The following is a 26333-nucleotide window of genomic DNA, read 5'->3' on the forward strand; positions in this document are numbered from 1 at the left end:
CATGGTTTCAGAGATTTCCATTCATAGTAGGCTAACCCATTGCTCTTAGCCTGAAGAAGGCATGGCAGAGGAAATCCATTCATCTCATAGCAGCCAGGAAGCAGAGAGAAAGAGGGAAGGGGCCGGCACACCCCCAGTGACCTACTTCCTCCAACTAGGTCTCACCTCTCAGTAGCCTGTTCAGATATCGATGGAATAATCCACTGATGAGGTCGGAGTTGTCATGACCCAATACTTCCCAAAGGCCTCACCTCTGGACATTGCTTCACTGGGGAACAAGTCTTAGCACATGAGCTTTTTGGAGACATTCCAGATCTAAACCATAACAGTGGCAGTAGGTAGTGCATGCCTCAAATTGAATCCTTACAACTCTAGGTCTAGCAGGTCAATTTTTAAAAAATACTAAAATTTAAACCAGTGATAGTAATCCCTATTGGTTCTCATTCATTTTCCATTATGTCTGTTTGACCCCACATTCCTCCCAGTGGGAACTTGCTGAATTTAAACTTTATGAATATAGATGGGGGAAAAAAAGGAAAAAAAAGACATAAAAGTGAATGGAATATAATGTGTGACTGCTTATGAAGTACTCTTAGTTGGCTAGCAAATCCTAATGAAGTTTGAATTCCTTCATACAAGGTTTGATGTTCTTCTTTTCTTCAGCATGCTGTCACTAAGGATGATCCATTTCTGCTTTATCAAGTCAACTTAAAAGTAAGCTTGGTAGTTTAATATTACACATTGTAGAGAAATAATGAAGAATTTTAGGCCAAATGGCATGAGACAAATCAGTTAAAAAATCAGCAGGCTATTTGGAAATAAGTTTCTCCTCGGATTCTCATGCTGTAGTGTCTGAGCCAGTATCACTGCATGTTCTCTATAATCCAATTTCTTTGAAAATGGCTTTCAGCCTCCCGCCTCCCTTTTTTGTGCACTATTGATGTTAAGCATGAAGGAATGCAAACACTTGCACCATCAAAAACAAATAGCATCTTACCACCCGGAATGCCCTGGCATGAGTTCACAAAAACAAGATTTAACTCCTAAGAATGGCAGTGGGTAGGCAGAATTAATGGGTGGTCTTTCCAGAAAAATGGCTTATAAGAATCACTGAAGTAGTATTTTGGTGCCTTAGTATCAGTCTTTCTCTGTTTATTATTGGTCTCTTAACTAGAATATTAAAAAAAAAAATACAAGACATTTCATGGAGAAATTTAAAGTGAAATTCAAAATTTTGCAAGGCATTTTTTTTTCAAACCACAAATGTTTTGCTGATAGTTTCTGATAATTTGTATCACTGACATATCAACTCTTTATTTTTTTGTTGATATTACTTGGTGTGACTCCTAGGCAACTGAGGAAACTTATTTTGATGATATTATTCAAAGATTTGTAACAGAATGGACTCTTTAAAATACTCAATGTCTTAAAAATCTACCTTATAGCAAGTCACATCACCAACCCTAAGGACACTGCTATAACCTATATGGGCAATGCTGTATTTACTGCAAACTGTTTCACAGTGACTTCTCACCTTATGATCTGAGGTGGGGAAATGAGATAGAGGTTCTGGATTAAAATCTTGTTTTCTTTTTAGGTACAGAGGATTGAACTCAGGGGCACTTTACCACTGAGATACATCTCCAGACTTTTTCTTATTTTATTTTAAAATAGGGTCTCACTAAGTTGCTATACCTGGCCTCTAAGGAGCCTTCTGCCTCAGACTCCTGAGTCGCTGGGATTACAGGTGTATGCTGCCCCACCTGGCCATGGTGTGGCATCTTCACCTATCTTAGTGGCCACTTATCTGTTGGCCATGCATTCTTCCACTTGTCAAAGATATGAGATATGCAAATACCACAGCTCTAGGATAATTTCTAGCCTGAAAACACATACTATCTTTCACTGGCACTTTTCTAACCATGTGGAAAATAGTTATAGAAAAATATTTCTTATAACTATGCTAATCAACAAACTTTTGTACACTGGATCTTTTAATCCCTTTATTGTACATAATACTTATAGAGCAATTAAATGTCAGCTGAATGCTTCTCTTCCTAATGTCTTAAGAAGTAAAGTTACCTCCAGTAGTTGTGTAGGACTCCAACCCCTGATCAATGGCAGTATAATCTATCAGTTTCATTACTGATCATCATCCAACCAGGTTGAATGAGAATGGCTTCATGCAGATATCTCTTCAGCATAATGATATCAGTTCCCTTGAATATATACTCAGAATTGCTGGAAGGTAAGGTATTTCTCTTTTTAATTATCTGAGAAACCTCCATGCTCTTTCCATAATGGCTGTATTAATCTCTTCTCCACTTTTCTCCATTCTTCCCAGCACTTATCATCTGTCAACTTTTTGATCTTAGCCATCCTAACAGGTATGAAGTGACATCTCACTGTAGTTTGAGTTTTTATTTCCCTGATAATTAATGATGATGAGCATTTTTTCTATATATGTTGGCAATTTGCCTCTTTTCTTTGGAGAAATGTCTATTTAGGTCCTTGCCAATTTTTTAATTGGGCTCATTGTTTTCTTAATATTAAGTTGTTTGAGTTCCTTTTTATCTATTTATTTTTTTAATTTTTACAGACTGCATTTTGAGTCATTATACACAAATGGGGTACAACTTTTCATTTCTATGGTTGTGAACGATGGAGATTCATACCACTCATGTAATCATACATGTACAGAGGGTAATGATGTCTGTCTCATTCCACCATTTTTCATACCCTCAATCCCTCCTCCCACTCATTTCCCTCTATGTAATCTACAGTTCCTTCATTCTTCTCTCACCCGCCACTCCCCCACCCGCATTACATATCATCATCCACTTATCAGGGAAAACATTCAGCCTTTGGTTTTTTGGGGTTGGCTTATTTCACTTGGCAAGATATTCTCCAATTGCATCCATTTATTTGCAGATGCCATAATATTATTCTTCTTCATGGCTGAATAATATTCCATTGTGTATATATACCACAGTTTCTTTATCCATTCATCTGTTGAAGGGCATCTAGGTTGGTTCCACAATCTAGCTATTGTGAATTGAGCTGCTATAAACATTGATGTGGCTGCGTTATTGTAGTGTGCTAATTTTAAGTCCTTTGGGTAAAACCAAGGAATGGGATAACTAGATCAAAAGGTGGGTCCATTCCAAGTTTTGAGTTCCTTATATGTTTTGGATATGAATCCCTTATCAGGTGAATGGTTCAAAATACATTTTTCCAGTTCATAGATTATGTCATCACTCTATAGTTTTCTTTGCTGTGCAGAAGCTTCAAAATTGAAATTAGTATACAAAAGAGGATCTGCATTCCATGTTCCTTACAGCATTAATAACAATAGCCAAGATGTGGATGCAACCTAGGTTTTCATCACTGGATGAAAGGATGAAAAAAATGCATATACATAGAAGAATACTATTCTGCCTTGAAAAATGAAAGAAATCCTGTCATTGTCACCAACATGGATGAACCTAAAGGATGTCATGTTAAGAATATGCTAGACCCAGAAAGACTAATATTACAGGACTCACTTATATGGAATTTTTTAAAAGTCAGTCACAGAGGTAGAGAATAACATGATAGTTAACTGAGGCTAGGGTGGGGGGGGCATGGAGAAAAGGGAGGATATTGATCAAAGAGCACAAAATTTCACTTAGAAGGACTACGTTTTAATGATGTTACATAAAAAGGTGACTATAATACACTGCATACTTTGAAATCACTGAAAGTGTACATTTAAATGTTCTAATCACAAAAGAAGGTAAATATGTTTGGTGATGGGCTTGCTAATTAGCTTGATTTAATTATTTTACAATGTAAGCATTTGTCAAAATATCACATTGTACCCCATAATTATATACTATAGCCAATGATTATTTGTCATTTAAAAATAAAATTGAGCCAGGCTCAGTGGCGTATGTCTGCAATCCCAGCAACTTGGATGAGCACTGAGGCGGGAGGTGCACATCAAGGTCAGCCTCAGCGACTTAGCAAGACTTCGTCTCAAAATAAAAAGACAAAAAGAGCTGGGATGTAGCTCAGTGGTAGAGTGCCTCTGGGTTCAATCCCTAGTACCAATAAATAAATTACTCAATACAAATATATTTTTTTTAATTAAAATGTTTTAAAAAGAAGTTCTAAGACCCGCAGCTGTATGCCCTCAGCTTGATAAGTACAATAATGTTCTGGACATACATCATGCAAGCCTGAGTCCAGACACTGAGACCCTGATGGGCAGAAAGAGCTGGTAATTTTCCTCAACTGTTAAAGGACTCACATCCAAAACTACTACAATCAAAGTCAGGTTAACAAAAGAAAGCATCATAAATGTATTTAATCATCATTTTACGTGACATGGGAGACTTCAAAAATGAAGATCCAAAGATTCAGGAATAGGAACTTTGGTTTTTAGGATTCCCTTCAAGAAATAAAAGAGGTGGGAGATAGGAGATGGAAGAAACTCAGAAAGATCTTGTTCCTGAGGTCTATCCATCTCCTGTAGTGCAAAGTGCTCAGCATGCCAAAGTACCTACCGTACTTTGGCGTATCATGATTTGAGCCACAACAACCCCATAAGTAGTTCACAAGTAACAGAGTACTGAAAAAAGATTGAGAAAAATGAAAATGTAATGAAATGTATTATGCTAACTCGATTATTAATGGGCTCTTGTAGAACATCGCTTGAGTCTCATAGACTCTTTATCAAGGTTATTGATAGAAACTTGGGGTTACAGTCAAGATCACAACATATCCATTAAGCAGGAGATGAACATCAAGGTTCGCCTCAGTGACTTAGCAAGACTTCGTCTCAAAATAAAAAGACAAAGAGAGGTGGGATGTAACTCAGTTGTAGAGTGCCTCTGGGTTCAATCCCTAGTACCAATATTTACCTTTCTAGTTCTATGGGAGAAAAAAATGATTCTATGACCTTAAAACTCTAAAAAACAATGAATGAACTAACAAGAATGTTGCTACCTCATACTGTTTTATTGAACAAAGAAATTTTGGAAGATGGACCCTAGTTTTCTGCCCCGGAAAACTCAAAAACCTGAGACATGGAGAAAATCCCCCAATGTCAGGAAAATAGCACTTTTTTTTTTTCAATCTCTTAACACTTTAATGTGAGTCTCTCAAAAAGATGGGCAAGGATGGAGGTGTATTGGGCAAACCAGGGGATCCAGTCCCTGGAGACCCCAGCCTTGAGTAATTTATTAGCTGCCTCTGCACAGAGTTTCCTGCCCAGTCTTTTCAGTCACCCTTGGAGATCATCTCCAAATATATATTAACTCCATTTCATAGATAAGGAACCAGCTTTTCTCAATATTTGCATAATTTTTCCCATGACTGTCATGCTATGTAATTTAGAGTGTGGACATTAGGCCCCCTTTCACAGGTTGTCTTTTCAGTCTACTTTTGCTATAAAATTTGGAAAGGTATTGGTAAATAAAGTGATATAATTTAGTATTAGTTATCCTAAACTTACTTTTCCTCAGTACCACCCTGTCTCCAAAACAGTGAGATTTAGAATTAAACTTCAATCCCATGTGTCCCTTCCCTGCTGGGAACAGGTGCCCACACTGTGAACAATGGGAATAGGTTCTGGTCTCCAAATGAAAGTCATTTTTATCCATGTTGATCTGGCCCATAGCACAGGACTTTCTTGCTGTACCTGAATTCTGAAAGATGACCTGGTCTTTGAAGATGTAGCCTGTTTACCTTGCCAAACATGATACCCTGAGACACTGGGATCTTGCCTTCCTCCTCTTGGAACTGGATCCTTCTTACAATGGCCTGCCCAGGTTCTTTCCAGCTACAGTCTTCCACTCCTGATTCTTCATTGTATATCTTTGCCATTCCAGCTGAAGGAAACCAGATCATTGCCACTCCAAAATATGCTATTTGAGTATATTGATTACTTTGAGATAAAGGCACTTAAAAATAGCAAATGCAATGAGAGGCTTTCTCTGAACTCCCTGTAACTGCCTAAAGACAGATACAAAAGAAACTCAATTGCACTCATATCAGCTAGGGAAGATTAACTGTAATCATCAGAAATTACACCACAAGCCCTTCAGAAGTTCATTACAAGAAACCACATGCAGACAAAACTTGTCACAAACTATCATTTTCCTTTCCTAAAAATCATTTCCTCTTCCCTAAATTGTTTACATCCCTCCTCTCCTCTTCCCTATGAATAAAGTACATAGGTTCCTAAATCTCACTGGGTTTAGGGTCTTTTCTTGCCTGTGATGCAGAGTTATTTTGTATACCTTTTCTCTCATTTATTCCATAGACCGAATTATTGAACCTTCAGATGACAGAGGGAAGGTCTTTCCTCTTCCACACAGCCTTTCTACAAATCAGAGATTACAAAGGAAGCCATCCAGAATTCATAGAGGTAGTATAAATGAATGAAATTGGACAGACAAACTCAGATGCATTGGAGCATGACTGTTGGCCTCAGGGTCTAGAAGGGCAAACTGCTTCTGTAAAATAATTTCAGAAAATGGACCCAGTATTATCAACTCCACTGATAATTAAGAGAAAGTAGAAATCCCAATTTTGTATGTGAAATTAGTAACGAATTGGTATGTTCTAAATGTCTGCATGCTTCTAAGTTCAAGGGTTAAAATCTGACCCTGAAGTGAAGGTATTAGGAGGCTGGGCCTCTGGAAGGTCATGAGGGTACAGCGCCCATGAATGGGATTAGTGCTTTTATAAAAGAGACCTTGGGGGTCAGAGGAAGTGCAGTTCAGTGGTAGAGCACATCATGCTTTGCCTGTGTGAGACTCTGGGTTCCAACCCCAGCACCATGTGACAATGCAGTACGAAGACACTGATAGTGCCTATCTTAAGACTTCCCAGCCTTCGCACTGTGAGACATACATGTCTGTCATTTATAATCCACCCAGTTATTACTTTTTTGTGATAACTTTTTTGTGACTAAGACACAAATCTAGTGATACTTTAAAATATTATGTGAATACCTAAAACTATTGGACATTACCACAGTTCTCTAGATTATGATTTCTGCCTCTGATATTCCTTATCTCTGGCTTAGAATGTATATGGCAGTCCTAAGTTCCTTGCTTACAACTTAGATAGCTGAGGTGAGGCAATTTATGGACATGAACTGATGATGAATTAAAGATGGAAAACGTTGATAATGACATCAATGCACTACAAAAGTGATTGACCCTAAATAGTATTGGAAGATAATTCTTCATGAGTCTTTCATGTTTAGAGATATTGAAAGTCTTTAATTTGTTCAAGGATGTTTGTATAGTTAACAACCTTTGAAGATAGATGTGGCGGTTCCATTGGAGCAACAGCAGACCTACTGTGCCTGTTACAAAATATTCAGGTTTCCTAAACTCAGGGTTCTTCTCACTGAATGCAACCTACAACACTATTTGTGTCACTCAATGAGAATTTTGGAACAGGGAACCAATGAAGATGCTAATTATTATTATTATTTTATGAATAAAACAGCCCATAGTCTCTCTCCCAGGAATTTCATGTCTTCTGCTAACATGCATAACACAGCAGCAGAGTAACAGCTTGTGAATACATTCAAATCTCAGATTCTTCATAGCTCTTCACTATCAATATTAGTTTTTTCTTTTACTCTAAGTTCTATCAATAGTAGCCACTCTAAAGTGAACAGCATAGAGTCTTTTTCCATACTGTTTTCCATTTTGCTCTGCATCAATATACTTTTCTTCTCCTTTTGAAAGGACTTTGCCTTATTTTCCAAGGAAACAATTTTGAACACTCATCATTTCCAACACTCAAATCTTTATCTTCTTGTTTTATGGACCTCTTTCTGTCTTTACCTTCAGACAATAGTTGATACTTAACAACAAAACAAAAGGACTAACAGGCAACCTATCAACCTCCACACCATGGGTTTGAAACTGTTTTACTACTTACTGGTTGTATTACTTTGAACAAGCTATTTTACCTACTAATGCTTCAGTTTTCTTATCTATAAAAGGGGGATAATAATCATTAATTCTCAGAGTTATCTGGGAATTAAAAGACTTTACACAGTTAACAAAATTAGACTAGTTTGTAATACATCGTGAGATTACAATATATATAACTAAATATTATTTAGATGAATATTTCTTAAATAAATTGAGTTAAACACTCACCTTTAATGCAGGTTGGATGTGATTTACAATCTTAATTCGATTATTGGGAAACTGAATGATAATTTAGGGCTAAGAATGTGTTTGGTCTTTTCCTGTTTCGAATCCTCAATGGATTCATTTAAAAAACTTATCTCCATAAGCATTCCCTTCTGAAAAAGCAAACACCTCATACCCCAATCTTCTGTTAGTGATATAAAGGGCCAAGCATCATTCCCCCCTCCAATCAAATTATAAATGAATAAATACACTACAAAGTTTAAAACAAAATGCCAAATAACTCTTCCATAGATGACCTTGTACACTCAGGATGCTCTAAATATTATCACATAAGCAGTACACATTTTCTTAACAACCCAAATACAAAAAAGTCATTTCACTAAATATTCCTAGTCTATGGCAAAGTTCCCCTTGGTGTTTTCACTGTTCTATACTTTTCTTAATGGCCTCAAACAACATTCCCTAGTTTTCTAAGAGCTCTCCTTTCTACTTTTCTAAGCTAGTGACAATTAAAGTAAAAATTCCAAAGGGGAAAAGCAAAAGAGGAAAAGCTACAAAAATCAGAGGAGATGATTTTCCTGCACTTTCCCCCTCCCAATTTCCAAGCAGCTAATCCCCTCTCAAAAAAGTACAATAGAACAGCTAGACATAAAGAAAAGGAGATAAAATTGGCCAGCCAGCACATTGTTCTTGCTAATCTGAACCATTTACATAAGGGTTAGAAGGCTTGTTTTATCATTTAAACAGACTTAAAAGCCTCTTTGCAAATGAGATTTAGTTCCTACAAAAGAATGAATTCAAGCTATTTGGTGAGTTTCTGCTAGACCAGCACTGGGAGCTGACTTGGCAGTAACCAGAAGCTACTTCTTTGGCCACATACAGTATATGCAAAGATTGCTTCCAGCTGCCAAAACTGAAAAGCATCAAGCTGATTAAATGCTTTCCAGGAGGTGAACAGGATGAGGGGCAGGTTAAAAGGCCAATAATATCAGATCTTAAATTGTACCTGGGCAAACTCTTTCTTTATGCAGGTGCTTTAAAAGTGGCTTTGAATGTACAGAACCCCTTGAATCTTCCTTTGAAAAGGAACAGAAAGGCAGACAGCAAATGAAATTCAGAGACAGAGAGACTTAAAATAGTCTCAAGCTGTGAAGTGAAGACAATTTAAACTCTTTGATTCATTGTTGGTCTGAGTGGCATTGGGCACAAGGATAAACTGCATAACTAACTTCCTTGCCAATGTTAGCACAAAAGATAATCAGAAGAAAAGTTTTTCTTAACACACAGGAATACACTCTTTGCACCAAACTCTTGGGTTGTAAAAATCAAGTTTATGTACTGTACACCTATTATGTGTTTTACCTGGCACACCTTGAACAGATATTCAGTGTGACCTTGGCCTGGGGCTCAGCAGGATGAGTAGGTCGGCCTTGGTTAAATTTGCTCCCAGAAGGTACCAGGGTTGTTACTCCCTCCATTCTTAAATCATCAAGATCCTCTGCAACAACACAATCACAGAGAAAAAAAAATTAAATCTGGTAGAATTTAAAAGTTCGTGTCTTTCAGTAGATACATGTAGGCAAGATGCCAGTAGTTTGTTATGCAAGACATTATTTTATATAGTCCCTTTGCAAAAATCTAACCTCATGAATCAATTATTTTTCAGATCATTTCTAGTTGTAATTGGAGACAAATTATTATAAGACTCAAAAAGGTGAGAGACTGAAAATACAAAGAGACAATGGGTAAAACATACACCACATAGAAAGCAGATCCACAATCTCCCCTGTAACTTTATCCAGGAAAGCCAAACCAGAACCTGTGTGGCGATCAGCCTCCAATGATCAGGACTTGGTCAATGACTGCCAGCTGCCTTGTTTTTTTGTCATTTTTTCCAACTCAACCAGAGATAAAGTCAAATATCCTCTAAAACCAATTACATAAATCTTCCATTTCCAATTAGTCTGCTTCAGCTTCTCCATCCAAAAACCACCAATCAGAATTTACCTGAAATTGTTTAATTTTTTTGCTGTCAATTTTTCCTCTATTCCTGGGGAGGACAATCAGATAACTGGACAGTCATGCTCCAGAGGGTCCCTGAAACTCCTTCTGTTTTTCCCAGGTCCTCAATCAAGACTTAAAAGATTTAAATTTCTTTTGTGATTCAATTCCCATATAAGATGTACATAATCTTCTTCTTTGTTCCAAGAATATACAAGCTTGCAAAAAGGATTTCATTTACTTGCTTTTAGCCTTAGCAAAGACATAAATTTTCAAAGGATCAATTATATTTTGCCAAAATGTAATCATTATTAATGGCATTATCTACATGAGGAGGCAACTTATTGTCTTGTGATAAACTAAAGGGTATAAAAAAGTCCTAGATCCTTCATAAAACAGTAGAGGGGATTTCTAGATTTAACTGGATATTGCAAAATTTTGAGTGTGAAATTTTCCTGAGAGGGTGACAACTCAGTCTAAAATAAGTACAGTCCTTCTGAAGCAGGATGGTCAACAGTATCCTTCAACAGGCAATCCCAAGTAAAAGTCCTTTGTCTCCTTATGCTTAAGCAAACTGGAGAAGCCTTTAGAATTTTAACTCAGTTTCATGGGAGTCAATCAAAAACTCATCACCTTGACCTGGTTGCAAAGACTTAGTCCCTTGTTTAACATCCTAGCTGCCATTTAAAACCTGGTGCTTTTGCTGGAGTAGTTATAGGCTGTCTTATTGAGTTACTGGTTTCTGGGCCAATACAGACACAACTACTGCCTGAGAACACAGAACACTTTTCAGTCAGCAATGAACCTCTCATGAGATACTGTCTCTTCTTACTTACTAATCACCACTGCAACACCATAATTTCTGCCATTTTCCTGTCCCTACCAGAAAAATGGAATTTCATGATTTCTTTTACTCAGTTAAGGAAATTTCTGTACTACTAACCTTTTTTTTTTTTTTTTTTTTTTTAAAGGATTCATAAGGAAAATCTTGACCGGAGATTATTTGTTGTGAGATCATACTTCAACATTTGAAATTAAACACAGTATGCTACTATTAGGGTTCAGAAAATAATACCCTAAAGTATGGTATCTTGAAATGCTAAGCTAAAGAAAAACCATCTCAGATCTAAGATCTCTCTAGTCTCCTCTACCCCCTGTATCTTGATCATCTTCGATCCATGTTCTCTAAGGAAGCTCAGGGGAAAGTTTCATTGAAGTTTCCTTATCTGACAATGGAAGTCTTCTTCCTACAGAATGTAATTGTTGTAAAAATCTCATTAACCAGGAAAGATTAACCTCAGGAAAGAAACTGAAAATCAAACACCACACCTGGAGTCCGGAGGAATTTTGTCTCAGCCCTTATATATTTTTTAAGCCCATTTAACTCTCCTAAAAACTCACTTATTACCCCTCAAATTTAACTACAAATTATCATTTCTCTCCCCCTATTAAGAAGGTTCATACACAAATTTCTGAATCTCCGTGGGTTATTGGGTAGTCATCATCTCATGATGTTTCTATGCACATTAATAAGTCTGTATGCTTTTTCTCTTGCTATTCTGTCTATTTTCAGTTCATTTCAGTGAGCCTTCAGAGGGATGAGGGAAATTCCCCACACTACCACTAATTTAAGTTCTCTTATAGAATGGAGTCCTACACTTGAAGTAAATTCTGTACAGATAGCAGAACTACTGCACTTACTTAAGTTTGTTGACTGGTGAAAGACCCCAAAGTAAATATCTGCAAGGCATACTTTGTTTTTCCTTTAAATTATAACTTTGGGATGCTTTGGAAGCAGAGGGTTTTTTGACTCTGCTGGAATCTCCATCAAGAACTAGACAAGGTATATAAAACAATTTTTTTTATATTTCTACTTATAAAGTTGTCACTATTCTAAAGAGTGAGGCTCATGAGAAAAGAAATAATATGGTGTTAAAGAAAATGTTCTAGCAGATCATTCTGCCAAATAAGCAGCCTTTACCAAAGTTATGATCCTATATAAATTCTTAAGATTAATTCCTGGATGAATTAAAAATCAGCATTATAAAATATCAACATTTAACTCATTATTCTGAAAAGAACAATGAAAAACCTATGCTTCTATATCACGTTAAGTGAAATAAGCCAGACTCAGAAAATCAAGGATGAATATTTTCTTTCATATATGGAAGCTGGAGCAAAATAAAAGAAAGAAGATAGAGGGTGAGAGGGCAGGGATCAGAAATCATAAACATATAGGGAAGATCAGTGGAGTAGAAGGAGGAGAACAAGAGAGAGGGAGAGGAAATGGGAAAAAGAAAGAACTATGAAACGATTTAAGAAAATCATGTTATATGCATATATGGATGTATCAAAGGAAATTTCAACTTTCTATATATGTAGAAAGAACCAATCAAAAATAAATAAATAAAGGAGCAAAGGAAGACTATTAGAGCACTGAAGGAGAACAGGGGGAGGCAGGAGGAAGGAGGGGAGCAATAGGTGGTGGGGGAAATGGGAACTGAAATCAAATTCATCACATGTATGATTTTTTCAAAATGAACCCAACTACTATGTATAACTATGATGTTCTAATAATAGGAAGGAAAAAGAAAGAAAGAAAAGAAAAGACAGACACACTATGGTTCTAGCCTCACCCAGATAATCTCTGGTGGTGTTGGTGGCACCAGATAGTTTGAAATGCATGCTAGTTAAATTTCTCCAGGAAATTCTTATCATGGTACAAATACATTGTTTACAGCCTTATATCAACATGACTAGAGAAACTTTAAAAGAAAGATGAGGTCATTTTTGAATCATGTGTCACTCATCGACAACACAGTTTCTGAAAAACTGTAAAGGTAGAATATAGCCAAGAACCAGTTTCAAAGACCTTTTGAACACCATCCAATGAATTTATACAGCTCTAATTTTTTGTGGAATGGTATTTGACATGTTTTAATTTTTATATGTCTATTATCAGGATGGTTGAAACATCTCCTTGCCCAAAAGCTATAGTCTTTACAGTTTCTCAATAATTGACTGATTTTATATTTCCAGGCTTGGGAATACAAACTTTATACCAAGGCACATACTTCACAAGAAATACCAAAGAACATTATCTCACTCAGAAACCACTGCCCTTACCACCTACATTCTTCTGGAAGGGTAGAAAGAATCAATGATATTCTTGAACTAAAAATTAGTAAGTTTTCCCATTCCCTTTCAGCCTTAGAGTCTGTGATAAATCCAAGTGATAGGGGCTAATCCCATCCTACAAGATGCCGGATAAATAGATTAAATATTTGCTGCTTGCTCACATGTGGGTGGTCTTCATTTATTTCTACAATGGCAACCTTCAAGTATCTATCTAAAAGTTTGTCACATAAGAGAGATATCAGAGTTCCCTCTGTGGTTCCAGAGAAGGAATGGGTCTTAGGAGAAGGAAGTGTTATTTCTGGACTAATGTAACACCTTTCTAATACTTAGAGGTATTCAAAAGCATACACTTATATGGTGCCATGTCATGGAGGAGATAATCACCTCATTCCCAGAATGTTTAAAGAAGTAACTGAATGACTATTTATGGCAGACAATTTAGGAAGTTCCAGAAACATTGTACTACATAGTTTAATCCAAGTCGATGCTTCTTCATACATTCTCATTATAATTCTGTGATGAGGGGATATCTGATACTGTTAAAAAGAAGAAATTGAATGTGTAAAAGAAAAATGTTTAAATAAGGCAACAATCTATGGGGGGGCATATTACTACAAATCAGAACTGAAAGTTCTTTCTCAATTTTAATTTTGGAACCACAAAGCATACCACACTGACTTACTAATGAGATGAGTCCTATTTTTCTTCATTCTGGTAAGAAGAAATTATGTGTTTCATTCAGGTCTAGGACTTGCAGACAAATGAATACTCATTACATTTGAGGACATGTTCAAACACCCAAACCTGTCAACTATCTACTTGCCTTTGTAGTGCTTCTCTACTAATAAAAGCAAAATAGTGGAATGGCATTCATAATAATTGTGAAAGTGTTTTCAACCTGCTTAACATGTAGAGAAGGTAATAAGATAGAAATTCAATTGACTACGTTTAGATGATCAGAAAACACTCCCTGACAAAACTCTTCTTTCACATGTGAATTTAAGGAGAGTATTTAAAGAGGCTTCTTGAAGATTCCCTGGCCTCTCCCTATCCCTATCTTGGTATCACCTTTTGTTCCAGTTGAGAATAACTACCCACAGTGTGGGAGAAAAAGAATCTTAGAGTAGGAAACTTCTGGAATTCATTTGCTAGCTCCTCAGAGACTTCAGAATGCTGCAACTGAAACTGTTTCAGCAACTGCTCTGGCTTGGGAGGCATTAAATGCAACTGCAGCGTTGACATTGAAATTGGCTCTTGTCTTCTTGGAAGAGGTCTCACTGAAAAATCTCCACTCTCTCTTTCTTTACCAATATTCATCCTTTGAAAGAAGTTCAATAAACTCCTAGTAACTATGAGTACTTACCAAGATCTAAGGGGTGATATAGCTAGAAAGAATCCAGTTTAGTCATGGGAGGACGCTAAACATCCATGTTTAGTTTACAAAAAACAGAAAACATCAAACACAAATGGAGGTCTCACTAGCTCTGTTTCCCTAACAACATTATTAAAGGAAGCAGGTGTCTAGGATTAAATAACCCAGAGAAAGAAACAGACATCTATATTTAAGAATTTTTGCATAAATTGAAAGAGAAGGAGAAAAACAAATTAAAGAATTTGAGTAAGTTTCTGTCCAAAGATTTTTCAATATCAGATAAATCAAGGGAGGAAATACCAGGAACATTTTTTTAAAAGTTCAAAAGTTTTTTGAACATTCATGGTATTGAAAGAGTTACAAATATGCTGTTCTGGAATACTGACTTAAAGGCACTTGAAAAACATCAGGTTCAAGATCACCCTGACCTTCATTCTGTTTTTTACAAACAAGAGATGAAATTCTCATGTGAAGAATTCCTTCCCTCTACTAGAAGAAAAGCCAAATTATTATTATCAAGGACAGGCAGTTTAGACTAGAGAACTCTGTACAGACTTTGCCAAAATAACATCCTTTTTGTCTCCCCATGTAATTTTATTGATTCTTCAAAACTTACTGTTCTTTGTCCAATTTGGCATATAAGTGATTGACGGTTCTTGGTTCTTCATTTCCTCTTAACGGCTCCCATGCCATATAAAACTTACTTAGATAAATTTGTATGTTTTTCTCTTGTTAATTTTTGTTATGTTGATTTAATCCCCAGGCCCATCCAAAAATAAGCAAAAAAGATAAAGCATCTGAAAGGAAAGGAGGTAAATTTTTACCTCCCCTATAATATCAGAGCCTTTCTTCTTTCCATCCTTTCTTTTCTTCTGCCTTTCCTTCCTTTCCTAGCTGTGGAATTCCTTCCTGTTCCCCCTCCCTCTCTCTCTTCCTTCTTTCCTTACTGAGACCCTGTTTTCTAAGTGAAGTTTTCTCCAGTATATTCCCCAAATGTTTTCCCTGTGCTGTACACTGAACAGATAGACTGTCTTTGATCACAAGTAGATACCAATTCAAACATTAAGGAGAGATTTTGGCCAACTGGAAATTTCTTAGAAGTAACCAGGAATACTTTCTCAACTAAAAATCTCATAATTCTTAAGATAACAAGGGTAGAAAAGGACCACCAAAAACCACCTTATGATAATTTTTTAAAAGATGGATAACTATAATATAATCTGACCAGCCCTAACCCAGAAAACGAAGAAAATAAAATGTTTTAAATTCTATAGGAAACAAATGAGAAAGTAACTAACAGAAATTAAAGAAAAATAAAAGCCAGGTATTGGCACTAGGCACTTGGCACTGTTCTTACTCTGTTCTGGGCCTCTCTCCCTGAGAGGCTAACAGACTAAGAAGTACCCTGCTTATACCCTTTTACTAACCAGTTCTCCACGTACAGTTTAGATTTAACCAAAGATCTGGAGGGTGGAAAAAGGTAGAGCCCTTCATAGCTTCAGTCCCAATAGGGTGGGCTTCAGCAGATGTGAGGTTATTCATTGATTGTTTATTTATTTAAATCTCTGCATTCCTCTGGAGTAATCATTGTATTTCTACCACAGAGGATTTATGACATGCAAAGCTGCTTCCTGCAGTTTCCTAACTTCTGAGTGGCAATAGCTAACACCTGACTCAGAACCACAGCTGCAGTAAACATCTGAAAGTTGTGGGTGTCTCCGCTGGCTTTCAACTTTCCAACCCAAACATCTAATTCCCTGAATTAAATCCCTTTCTATTTTAATTATCTCGAATAGTTTCAATTTTCTGAATGAAACCTGACTGATAAAGGAATTATCAGGAGTGACAGGTAAGTTAGGGGACAGGTAAATTAGGTGATAGAAGAGTTAGAAGTGTAACCAGAGCAAGTGGCAAAGAACTTTTCAGGGGTATGAAAGAGTGTGAAAAAGCACAAAGACGAGAAGGTATGTAGCGCTTTGGGGAACATTATAAAACTCATGGGAGGGAACCTGAGATGTATGGGCATGGCAAAATGTGATTTTTAGAAAGGAGTTTGGTCTCAGAACATGAATGGGATTTTTTGTACCAGGAGTTGAACCCAGGGGTGCTCAGCCATAAGCCACATCCTCAGACCTTTTTATTTCTTATTTTGAGACAGGGTTTGACTAAGCTGCTTAGGGTCTTGCTAAATTGCTGAGGCTGGCTTTGAACTTGCAATCCTCCTGCCTCAGACCCCAAACTGCTGGGATTACAGGGGTGTGCCACTGTGCCCAGATTATGTGATCAAGTCTGTTTCAGAAAAATTACTGCAGGTTTTTTTTTTTTTCAATTTAAAATCAATATGCCAAATAAATAATTTTATAAATTCATTAAAAATGAATACTCTTTTTGAACAAAGTCAACATTATGAATAATATAACCTCTATAAAATATTCATCACAGAACTAAATGTATTCGGTGGATGTATCCAAAGATTGAGTGTTTAAATATAATACTTATAACTAAAAATGACTTTTCATTAATGTTTTCTTCCTTAATGTACAATGATATAGTCATCTAAACATCACAAATGTATTTAATGCAGTCAACATGCTCAGTGTACTGTAGAACTATACCACCCCATTCTTTGGCCACTAGCCATATGTTGTTATTGAGTGCTTGAAACACAGTCCAAATGGAGATATGCTGGAAAGGTAAAATACACATGGACTTCAAAGATTTGTAACAAGAAAAGAAATGTAAAACATCATATTTACAAATTTTATATTGACTACACATTGAAATAATATTATGGATCTACTGTGTTACATAAAATGTATCATTAAAATGAATTTAACCTGTTTCTCCTTCCTTTTTAAATAGGGTTACTACAACATTTAAAATTACTATGTTTCTACAATTTATGGGTCTATTATATTTCTAGAGTGTTCTTTTAGAACATATATTTCACAAACATATCAATAAAAGTTATATTTTAAAATAAACAATCCTGTTCTATAGAGTTTGTCCAAATAAACAAGGAACCTATTCACTGAATATATTCAACAATAATTTTTATGAGATAAATATAAACATATTAATGACTCTATTAAAAAGAATACTTAATTACTTTCTATTCTCTTACCTGGCTTTATTTTTTCCAAAAACCCTTACCACTATCTGAATTTATGTGTGCACACAAAAATATACTTAAACACAAACCATACTTATATATTACAGACACACACTCAGTTATTCGTTTATTTAAAAAATCTATTTCTTTCCTGACACCTCAGAATGGGAACTTCATCTTTCTTACTGACTACTGTAATCTCAGCGTCTTACCAGCATGTTTACCCCAAAGTAAACTTTTCCTTATATTTTCTGATATTAAGACTTCACATAATTCAGTAATTAATTAATCGTTTGGTAAGTTGATCTTTACAAGGAATTGACTTCTTGGAAAAAAAAATTTGAAGAAATACTTTCATTGCACTTACTGTAGGCATTGGAAAAATTAAAAACTGGAAACGGAGTTATGGGGGGAAGTATCGGTAGTTCACATATCCTCTTTGAGGGCCTGGAATACTGGAGCAGCAGTAAGAGGAAGAATACACTGGAAGGCGATTTCGGCAGAAGGTTCAGTAGGATATAGTGAAAGACTGAATGTGAAATCTAAGCAGGTTTCTCCACATTATCACTTTTAGGAAATACAGGAAAGTATAATACCTTTGGTTTCACACATGCTGTGTTCAAGACACCCATATGGATGTCTGGTAGACAGAGGGACGAGTCTGGGACTAGTGAAGTTTGCAAGGCAGCTAGAGACCATCTGGCTGAGAAAACCTGATACAATCATCATTCCAGAAGCCAAGTTCCAGCAGCGACACTTCTTACGTCTAACTCTCAAGTGAAGCAAGTGCATTATATGAATATTACATTTAAAACTTTTAAGGAAGAGAGTGCTACATTTTGTTCTTTTCACAACAGAAAGGCCAAAGTAGTCACTTAAGGGTTACTTATAAAATCATGATATATCCTCTGCATCACAGTAATAGTACTGGGAAATATTGACTAATTTATGAATAAAGATGTGAGCATTTTATCTTTTCACAATGGCAAATAACCAAGAAGTAATCAAGCAAAGAAGGATTTTGATTTAATTTAAGAAAATCACAGCTGCCTAGATGAAATAATCCTAGGACTTTCATTTCATTCAAGTGTAATCCATGAAATAATTTACAGCTGTTTGAACTAGACAGTGTAGAAGATGAGTGAATTTTCACATCTGTTTCAAGGAACTTTATAACAAAAATTAAAAGCTTTCCAAACTTAAGTCCTTTCACAGTGATTCATGGATGCATTACACAAGAATTATACAGCAGTTTTTCCTTGCATTGCAATTGGTTTGTTGATTTACATCAATAAAGCTGATTAAGTTAAACGTTTTAAGCAGATGTTACAAATTTTGAGTGAATTATTAAAAATAAAATGTTAAGAAAACATATCAGAAATTAGACAAAATTTTTTAAATGTGTATCAAGCCTTTCTGTTATGTGAGGCCAACTATATTTCTTAAAAATGGGAGAAAGAAAGAAAAGAGAATAAAATGTACTTTGTGTGCTGAGACATGTTCTGGTTGAAAGATGGTAGAAAGATATTAAGTCTGTGCTTCTGTTGTTTCTCTATTTTTATAATCACACCTCAAATACAAGTTCAGCATTTTTTTAGTACATCAGAAGACTACCACTTCAAGTTCACAAATAATGAAGTTTATAAATAATAACCAAGTTCATAAATAATAAGAACAAAGTGGCAGATGCCTGAAATTATAGGTTTTAAATTTTTAGATTAATGTTAGGTTAAAAAAAAAAAGTTAGAATTTCATTTGGAAAAAAAAGTCTTACAGAATTTATGTTGAACTTTTAAATTTTAATAACATAAGAGAGAGAATATTTACTTTCCTTAATCACATGAGACCAATAAACAAAGAAAATGATTAGATCAATAAGTTAGGGGAAACATTCACATAACTTTAAACTTACATATATTCTGTCTCCACTGTTAACTGCAAAGAACAAGAGACTTCTAAGATCTTCTTTGCTGGCTACCAGTCCTTGTATAATGTCTTTGACTGTAACCATCAATAAACAAACATATGATGACCAAACCTTTGTCAAAATTTGTAGGCTAGAATTTGTTTGCTTAGATTACAAGCGAATCTCAAGACTTATGCTAATTGAATCCATCATTATATAAATCATGAAGGCTCTTTTGTTAGCCAGAAAAATTAAGACATCTGGGAGTGCTTTTCTTCTTCCAGACTGGAAGAAAATACTGGTTCTTCTAGCACATTCAAATCCAAACACTACTCACAGCCTGGTTTCTACATCAGAGTGTAACTTTATTTTTCTTAACTTTCACTCACCACAAATTCAAGAGATTATATTGTATCCACCAGAAAATTTCAGTATTTCCTGAAATTCTTTGTCACTTTCTGAAGTTTTAACATGTAAACATTACAGATTGTGAACAATACCCTTTCATAAAAATAAATGAGATTCTGGGTTATGGGACCTTGTCGGGGTTATGCAAGCAAGCGGCCCTGCAGTAGCTAAGGCCCAGTTCTGGCCCTAATCAAAGTGACAACATGTTGTGATTAATACAGAAATCTAGAGACAACGTGAGAGGAGTATGTCAGGGACCAGATTTGGGGATGATTTCTGAAGCCACAGGACACAGAAGCAGAGGTTTTCAGGGACTAGAAAACACAGTGAGGAACGTCAGGCACAATTCAGAGTCCAATATGAGAAAGGCAAGGCTGGTGCCTCAGTAGTCCTGAGGAGAGTTTGGTGAAATTAAAAGATGATGATTAGATAGATAGCAATTTTTATATGGCAAAAGGTAAAAATGTGTAATTTTTTAAAAATGTGAAATCATTGCTAAATCTTACAAAAAACTCATCATTTTAATTACCATTTTAAGCATGTGTCCCAATTTTAGTTCCCCTAGGCTATGTCTCTGGCAAAAGGAATCATATGATGACTATTTCTCAATTGTTAAGTCACTCTTTTTAAGAAAGTACTTCTCATCCCAATGGTGTGGTTATGGAATGATTACCAGCCCTGTTAGCATTATTTTAGCTACTATAGGTAACATATCAAAATTATATTCATTCTTTTTATTTATAAACTAATTGTTGAACCATATATTTTTATTAATTTCCACAGATTCTATGTTAAATACATAAAGTTTTTACATCGAAAGTTCCTATTAATTTGTTGATTGCTGATGAACACTGACCATGAACTTAATAACAGAAACTGTCACCACATCTGATGACATTTTGATCCTGACCACATATATTAATTAAACTTATCTTGATGAGTTTTTATGCTATAAAATTAGTCTTTTGGAGAGAGTACAATAAACTCAATGCATTAATTGCTACTGTCCCCAAACTAGTTAAATTTTCTGTGACCATGTCCTAAACGTATCTTTAATAGAGCTGACTCTATCTGAAGTCAGTTGATTTCAAATATATAACACAAATAACAAAACTAAACTGACATGATGTTAAATTCAGGATTTAGTGTATTTTTTCTTGGATTTTAAGAGGAGTAAGGCTTGAATGGCTGACATCTTTCACCTACCCACCTCCTTTCCTCTTTGCTGTCTGATTTTGATCTTTATATTTATTTAAGCTCTGCTTTAACATGTTACTCTTTCTTCATGAAATCCTAATCCTATAGACTTCTTTTGCTTCACTATCCTCTGTTTTATTCCCTTTATACTTTGTTACCATCAACATGAATGTTTAATTTTCTTTTGAAAATTATTAGTTGAACGAATATTTTGAAAAGATGTATCTGAACTTTGTGCTATTGATATTGAGATTTTCAATCCCTCATGCAGTATTCTCAATGAAGCAATTTTTCACCAGCAAAGTATACATAAAAAGTGTAAGAGAAGGCCAAGTACAGTGGCACACGTGTATAATCCCAGCAACTCAGGAGGCTGAGGCAGGAGAATCTCGAGCTCAAAGCCAGTGTCAGCAAAAGTGAGACACTAAGCAACTCAGTGAGACCCTATCTCTAAAGAAAATACAAAATAGGGCTGGGGATGTGGCACAGTGGCCAAGTGTCCCTGAGTTCAATCCCCAGTATCCAACCCCCGAAAATAAAAGTGAAAAAGAAAAGTGTATCATCATGTGAGTCACCTTTGTTGGGATTGTAAATTTAATACCGTTAACCTAAAAATGGCATTAAGTACCACAGCTATCTCATTCCTTTCCCTTCCAAACTTCCTGTATTTGTTTCTGTCTTATATTCAATTCTTTCAGGACAAATAAAAAAGAATTAAATTTGGAGAAAATTTTAAAAAGAAGATGACAACTCGCCATACACTAAAATTGCTGCTGCTGTATTTCAGCAGTGGTTGCCAGCTCATTCTCCCTTGTGGTGTGCCACAGGCAAGAAGCAGGCACATGACATACCTTTCCCATCACTAAGATGCAAGCCACATGCCGCAAGACGTTGCCACCCTGTCTGACACATTGTAAATCCATTTTCCATTCTGTGCTGCTTTCTTGGAATTCACATGCTGTTCTCATCCCTTAAACTTCAAGCTATGAAACATTACCACCCCAAATGAAACTTTACAATACCATTTCCAACTTTATTCCATTTTCTTGGACAGTTGCTACTACGGAACCTTCCTTAATGACATGTCACGTGGCATGATATCACCTCAGGACCTCACCCCACTTCCTATGTTAAATGCATTTTTGTTTTTTAGTTTCTTAAAAATGGGTATATGGTGATAAAAAAAAAGCATAACTTTTTATATTTATATTTAAACATAAATATATACCAATTAGTTGTCTTTATATAGTAGCCCTAGCCTTTTCCTGTACCAAACCAAGAATTTCATGTTCTCAGGTCTCTGCACTTACTCTGTCCTCAACCTGAAAAGTTTTCCTACAGAAATTCCATTCTGTGCTCTTTTCCTTTTTTCATGTCTCTCCTCAAGTAATGACTTTTAAGAAGAGATTTTCTTGACTATTCCAAGAGAGCATCCTTTACCCACTCCTACTTCTTTTGTCCTTCTTTATAACATGTATTATCTCATAGATTACACTATATATTTATTGTTCATCAATCGGATGCTTCACTAATAAATTCCTAGGTAGGAAGGAATTGTCTCACTTTCACTGTCACATTCTTATTTTCTAGAACTATCCTTGGAACATAGATGGTAACTAGTTGCATGTTAAATGACCAAGTGAATAAGTCATCCCAACACCTTGATATACATGTCACTATTGTTTCCACTTTGTAGATAAGGTATGTTGTAGATAAGGTCCCTTAGAAAGCCCACAGGATTTCTCTAAAGCATACAAGTACTAACTGAAGGAGAGAAGCTTGATTTGTCTGACTTTGAACATGAGCATCTACTTTTAGATATATACACGAACATCTTCAACAAAGATATTTTCAAACCAGAGGTTACATAAGTTAGCATACTATTATATGCCTTTTGTGTTCGAATAAACTTCCTTTAATTAACTCCATGTGTAAGATACCACTCTTCAATGCCAAAATATTAGAGGAAAGCTATTGTTTGCTGAGTGTCAATGATGTTTTAATCAAGTGATGAAACAGCCAGATAGGAACTCGGGCGCCTGGTCCAATAGCCCTTGAGGGGTGAATTCTGCCAACAGCTCCTTCCCCATTGAAGCTTCAGAAGAGACTGTTCAAGTCTTGGCTGACACTGTGAAGCAGAGGATCCAGCTAAGCTGGGCCTAGATTCTTGACCCACAGAAACTGAGATAATAAATGTGTGTTGCTTTAAGCTGCTAAGTGTGTGGTAATTTGTCACACAGCTTTAGATAACAAATGCAATTTTGAAGCAATTTTTCTTTTCTCCAAATTACCTAGAATAAAATTCTTTGTGAATTCTTGAAGAATTATTTTAATGAATAGTTTTATATTGAATAACCCAAGTTGAAGATAAGTTGAGACTTATCAATATACAAAAAAGAAAAATAATAAAAATTACAGATGATCTTATTTTCAAACATCTGACTATTCAAATTAGTCCTTATTTTCCCTATTTTGAAACTATCAAGCAAAAGTATAAATTAAAGATTAATCATAAAAAGTTCACTATTTGGTTAAATTTATGATATAGCAAATCTGTCCATGAAGTATTTTATAGAGTTCATAACTTTGTTTCATATAAATTATTTGCAAAAGTTCATGAAAGTTAAATTTTTCCTTTTGTGTTGTAGTGTTGATTATAGCTGTGGTTTATTTGATGCTGTCCTTAAAGTCAAACCACAATTATAATGTCATTTGGGTAGGAAAGATATGATTTACTTTACGAGTCTCAGATCCAATATGTGGTTTTTACAAACACATTTGAACAAAAAGTGGAGTCATCTTGTAGCAGCTTTTCATGGAAGACACACACACCCCCCCACACACACACACATACACACACACACAACCAAAGCACCACATGGCCTACTTTGTCCCACTACCCACAATCCTAGCTCAGCATCTCCAGAAGAACTATATCCATGGCTTGGATAAAGTCACATCACTCCTTCCAGAGGTCATCTTCAGGAACTCCTGCAATTATAAAGTATACTTTTACAAATAAATCATATTGAATCTATCTCCATATCCAGTATCAATACCTTGGTGTTTCCCAGATTCAGACAAATATTTATATATTTCTAATGCTATAGATCACTATTTCTTAACACAAACTCCTCCCAAGGAGGCTTGATTATTCAGTCTCTAAAACACTTGCAGAGTACCCCAAAACTACTACCATTAGGATGATCTCACTTTCTTCTCCAGTCTCCATCCTATTTAGTATGGTAAAAAACATTAAGAAACTAAATGAAAAATAACGACCAAAATAATAATGAATACTTGTATTTGTCATTTTCAGGTATCCTATTATCCCCTGACTGGAGCTTTTTCTTCCCATAAACTTGGTCTCTTTTTGACTGAGATACAGTTCAATTTGGTTTCAAAATCCCTCACAGGACTGCTTTTCTTCTTTCAAGTTTCATTTTCCTTGCTTTGCATCTCAAGGGGACATCTGGATATAAGAGGGAGCTGCATGTCCTCAGGATATGCAGGTCAGGGCAGCTGCTTCCTGTGCCTGTTTGACACTGATGTCTTTTGAGTCCCTGACTGGATTCAGGAAAAAGTCCTTCTCCACCTGAACATGGATGCTCTTAGCATGGTCGGGAGTCCAGTGACCCATCTCTAACACTGATTCACTTCACTTTCTCTCTTTGATCCTGCGTCCCAGCCACAACCTCCTCCTACACTAGACCTGGGCTTGGATAACAGGTCCTCTGCTGTAAGGTCACTTTGCCCCTCACTATGGCCGTCCCACTACTCTTAATTCTGCGCTGTGTTTCATGTCCCTCACGGGCATGTAGGAGCTGCTGGGCTCCAGGTCACATGCAAGTTGAGGGAATATTAGAAGTGCTCTCGTAGGCCTGTCTTCTCATCCCCTGGTTGCCACTCCTATCCGTTCCAACCTTCTGTACTATGTGAACACAGCATGGAAAGCCATGGTCCAAGAGGTCCTGTATTTTACATAAACCAATCTGAGGTTTTTGAGTAAAGATTGTGTCACCTTCTTCTTTATTCCTGGAATATCCAACTGGATATTTCTGTATCCCACAGAATTTCTACCCTCAGGGGTAAACAAGGACATTTGTCTCTGACCCAGCCTTGCTTTTTTTCCTCTTTTACCATTACCCAGGACTGCAAGAAGGGCTTTTCTCACACAATGTTACCTGAGCAATTACATATATCCCTGCTTTTTCCTGTGGCTATGATCCATGATTAAACCTCTAAGCAGCTGTGTTTTAGAAATGCAGAGAGAGAGAGAGAGCTTTTGGAATTTAGAAAATATCTTTCTCTGTCCATAGGTCTTGCTTTAAGATGACTATGTCCCTTTGTCCTGAAAGAAGTTAGCTTTGGGGCATAAAGCTGATCAGTATGTAACCTCTTTGTTTTAGGTGGGATCTCCCCTTCTCAGAGATGATAGCTTCACTGTGCTCAAAGGCAACAGGAAAACATAACATAAAATTAAAACATAATTTAGATTACAAATACATTGGTTCAGACAGGGTGTGGTAGTGCACACATGTAATCCCAGTGGCTCTGGAGGCTGAGGCAGGAGGATGGCAAGTTTGAGGCCAGAATCAGCAACTAAGTGAGGCTCTCAGCAACTTAGCAATATCGTGTGTCAAAATAAAAAATAAAAAAAGGTGGGGAGGTTGCTCAGTGGTTAAGCACCTTTGGGTTCAATTTCCAGTACCAAATAATAATAATAATAATAATAAACAAAAACACATTGGTTGAGAGTGAAATAGTATCCATATTGCTCATGACAAACTAACTGCCTTCATGTTGTATTTTCTGTAACCTGCCTGCCCTTGCTCAGGTTTTCTTCTCCCCTACAAAAACCTCTCATGATTTCTCCACTAATAAAAATCCAAACTCTCCTTCCAAGTTCAACTCAAACATCATTGCTTCATGAAGACGTTCTCATTCCTAGCTCTGAGTAATTATTTCCCTCCATTGAACTTCAATGAAATGCTACCAATCCTATTTACAACTTAAGACTACATTACTTTG

At 36.0% G+C, this 26333-nt stretch overlaps 1 protein-coding gene across 1 annotated transcript in view; it reads right to left on the reverse strand.

The window, feature by feature from the left end:
• The window catches only part of C1H8orf34 (chromosome 1 C8orf34 homolog), a 394456-nt gene that overhangs the window by 133563 nt on the left and 234560 nt on the right, over window positions 1-26333 (reverse strand). The window contains 1 exon segment of the mRNA XM_047524576.1: window positions 9531-9666. Coding sequence (XP_047380532.1) covers window positions 9531-9666 — 136 coding nt within the window.

Source organism: Sciurus carolinensis, chromosome 1 (assembly GCF_902686445.1).
Source record: "Sciurus carolinensis chromosome 1, mSciCar1.2, whole genome shotgun sequence".
Classification (NCBI taxonomy): domain Eukaryota; kingdom Metazoa; phylum Chordata; class Mammalia; order Rodentia; family Sciuridae; genus Sciurus; species Sciurus carolinensis.